The sequence below is a fragment of the Callionymus lyra genome, chromosome 2 (genome assembly GCF_982586985.1).
Source record: "Callionymus lyra chromosome 2, fCalLyr1.hap1.1, whole genome shotgun sequence".
Classification (NCBI taxonomy): domain Eukaryota; kingdom Metazoa; phylum Chordata; class Actinopteri; order Syngnathiformes; family Callionymidae; genus Callionymus; species Callionymus lyra.
The window spans coordinates 44,764,874-44,767,971 of record NC_141819.1 but is presented as its reverse complement, the minus strand read 5'-3'; the positions used below and the strand labels follow the sequence as shown (position 1 = coordinate 44,767,971).

At 41.7% G+C, this 3,098-nt stretch overlaps 1 protein-coding gene across 1 annotated transcript; it reads right to left on the bottom strand.

Annotated features, from left to right (window-relative positions):
- Window positions 1-858: 858 nt before the first annotated feature.
- Window positions 859-2,806, bottom strand: LOC148087258 (uncharacterized). The gene is made up of 2 exons (XM_087783138.1): window positions 2,375-2,806; window positions 859-2,293 (listed from the first exon to the last, which is right to left on the bottom strand). Exons 1-2 carry the CDS (start codon window positions 2,804-2,806, stop codon window positions 1,496-1,498), a joined length of 1,230 nt encoding a protein of 409 aa, XP_087639264.1. The 3' UTR covers window positions 859-1,495.
- Between the last annotated feature and the right edge of the window lie 292 nt (window positions 2,807-3,098).

The following is a 3,098-nucleotide window of genomic DNA, read 5'->3' as shown; positions in this document are numbered from 1 at the left end:
CAATCGGAAAACTTTTATTGCCAGTAGTGTACACACAACACTGGGATATGTTGTGGTGGCATTACAGAATATAAAACTGAAATTATACGAATTCAATAAAAATAGATGAATAACATATAACACTATGAATTAAAATGTAATAATGGACACTACCATAAAATCGCATATGAATAAACAATGAATAATTAATATTAAAAAACTTGCTTTTCAAGAGCGAAGTCTTTTTAGGCACTTAGGTCTCTCTCAATATTAAGCAGTCCATTTATTTGAATGAAGGACCAGCCTACCTCTTCAGGAGGACCATGTGTTTTTTAAGAACTGGTTTAGAACCAGCAAAAGAACAAATTCAATATTATTCCTATTAAATTGTTTTATTATCATAAGTGTCTGACTCTTACGTATCCTGCAAAAGGCCTCGTCATGCAGACCATGCATTCCATCAACCAGTTAAGTGGACCAACAGTGATTTCTAGAAATTAGACGGTGTCTATAATAATAATAATAATAATAATATAATAATAACAACAATACATGTATCAAATACACAATTAAGTTTGAGCCACCCCTTCTTGTATGCCTACCACACGCATTTACTGTTATGACCACAAGATGTCAGTGTCGTTAAGAAAAAAAAACTTTTTGGTTTAATTTGCTGTAACAATTTAAGTAATATTTGTAGAGCGCTTTTCAAGACCAGGGTCACAAAGCGCTTAAACAATCTATACAATACCCAATAAAATAAATGCTTAAAAGGTGAATAGTTATTAAGGAGATGAAACAACGCTTTTCATGTTATGAATTGCATTTTCTTCCAAAATATAGCAATATCAAAACTTTGAGCGAACACAACTGGGAATCTGAACTCCATCCATCCATTATCTGCCACTCACCCCTTTATGAGAGGGGAGGCGGGGGACACCCTGGACAGGATGCCTGTCTGGCGAAGGGCACAGAAGACAGAACCATTCACACACACAAACACTCTTACCTACAGACAATTACCTCAAGTCCCCAATCAACCTCTGTTTTTGGACTGTGGGAGGAAACCAGAGTGCCTTGAGTATCAAGAGTAGAACCAGCATACGTGCAAATGGAACATCTTCTTTTTCCTCTCAAGAACGGTTAGAACTTGAATTCAAAGATATTAAACAATAACGGTGCATATATGTTTAAATGAAATCAGTCAAGGTACCTGGGGTTGGAATTTTAGATCAGCAAACATTCATCAATCGTTGGGCTGATACTGAAAAGGGCTCCAGAGTTGGTCAAGCTAGTAGTCCAACCACTAGATGGTATACGACTGGTGTGGAACTTGAGCCTGTGTGCTCATGTCATTGTGTAATATGTGTGGATATAATTGTAGCTGTAGAATTATTTTGCTAACACTGCCACTCTTAAGTGGTATTGAATTCAGCCACATTTTGCTTTAGTCTGAGTAGTGAAGGCCTGGATAAGCATCATCTGTTAAGGAAAGCAGTCCTGTGATTGGACAAACTCAATATGTGGACGTATTCTGTCTCTTCCTCCTCAGACCTAAGAAGCGGCCGATCCTTCTCATGGACCTGTGAACTGGCGGGAGCAGCTGCTTGACCTCAGACTCCTGGTGCAGAAGCACAGACCTAGAGCCAGCCTGTAGGAATGAGTGATGGTCCTCTTTTGAGTTCTCCAAGTCCACATCTTCCACCTGTTCCTGCAGTGTCTCCCCTGGATTTCTTGTCTTCTGGATCCTTCTATTGAGCTCCTCTCGCTCAGCTCCTAAACTCTTGATGAGCTGCTGGTTCTCCCTCGACTTTTTCTCATACGACTCTGTGACCAGCTCCAGCTTCTGCTTCAGAACGTCAGACTGTTGAACTGTTATCTCGAACTCTTTGCTGAGATGCTGATGAGAGACGATGAGTCTTTCTAGTTCCCCTACAAGAAAAGAGTGATGCGTTTTCTCCACCTGTGACTCATCTGTGCTCTCGTTCTTCTCCCTCTCAACTTGGTGCTTCTCTGTTGCTCTCCTGAGCTCCTCCTCCTCCTGTAGAATGAGATGCTCATCCTCCTCCATGGTTTTAGTGTAAAAGTTAAGAACCATCTCCAGCTTCTGCTTCAATGCACCAGATTCTTCAACTGCACTCTCGCACTCTTTGTTGAGCTCCAGGTGTGAGACTGTCATTTCTTCTAGTTGCTGCTGAAGAAATACATTTTGGTTCTTCTCCCCCCGAAGCTCTTCCGCTAACCTGTCCATCATGTGTTGTGCCTCGCGGACCTCCTGGATCATTTTCTCTTCCTTCTTTTTGAACTCCTCCATCTAGCCAGAAGATACAATCGTTACACTCGAGCACATCAGTCTTGTAAGCCTCTCTGCAGTCCTTTCAAAAGGAAAAATCACCTGACAATCTGTTGAGATGTGGAAGACCTCGCTCTGCTTCTGTAGCCTCAGTAGCAATATGGACGTTTCCTCCTCTTTCTTCATGTGGTATTCTCTTATACCTTTGGTTTTATCCAGCTGACTCCTGGTCTTCTCCAGCTCTGTCTGCAGTTGGATCCTCGCAATCTTCTCGCTCTCACACTTCTGTCTCTCCGCTGTCAGCAGGTTCTTCAGCTTCTCCAGCTCCAGCCATCGCTCCTCTTGTTCTACATAGGCCTGCTGGTCTCTGCGTAACTGGCTCTCATCCCTCATGCTCTTCTGGTTCTTCAGCTGATGTTTGATATGGACCATTTGTTTACGCAGAAACTGAAGATGTTTGGACTGATCTGCCAACTGGCTGTTGAGGTCGCACTCATCTTCGTGCAAGTCAATATTCTTGTCTTCGGCACTCATCTTTAAATGATAACAATCAGCCGGTCTTCTTTAACTTTATTCTCATGTCATGAACCTCATGTCGCTGCTCTTAAAATCATACATAGTTAAGCAACATTACAAATACCTGGAGTTAACCACCGAGTCTATTTATATGTTTTCTGAAGATTGATGATGATTCTGGTGGTTACCTTTCGTTGCCTGCGATGGCAGGGAGAGAAGTGCTGAAACTTAACACCTCCAAGTAAACAATCCTGTGATGCCTTTGAGATGTCATCAGGATCCACTTTTATGCTAAAAAAGTTTCACTTTG

Bases quoted from the DNA above. Each gene is read 5' to 3' on its own strand.
- LOC148087258 (XM_087783138.1), bottom strand. From the start codon at position 2,806: ATGAGTGCCGAAGACAAGAATATTGACTTGCACGAAGATGAGTGCGAC. The intron at 2,294-2,374 runs GTGATTTTTCCT...TCTTCTGGCTAG, and splicing joins ACATCTCAACAGATTGTCAG to ATGGAGGAGTTCAAAAAGAA.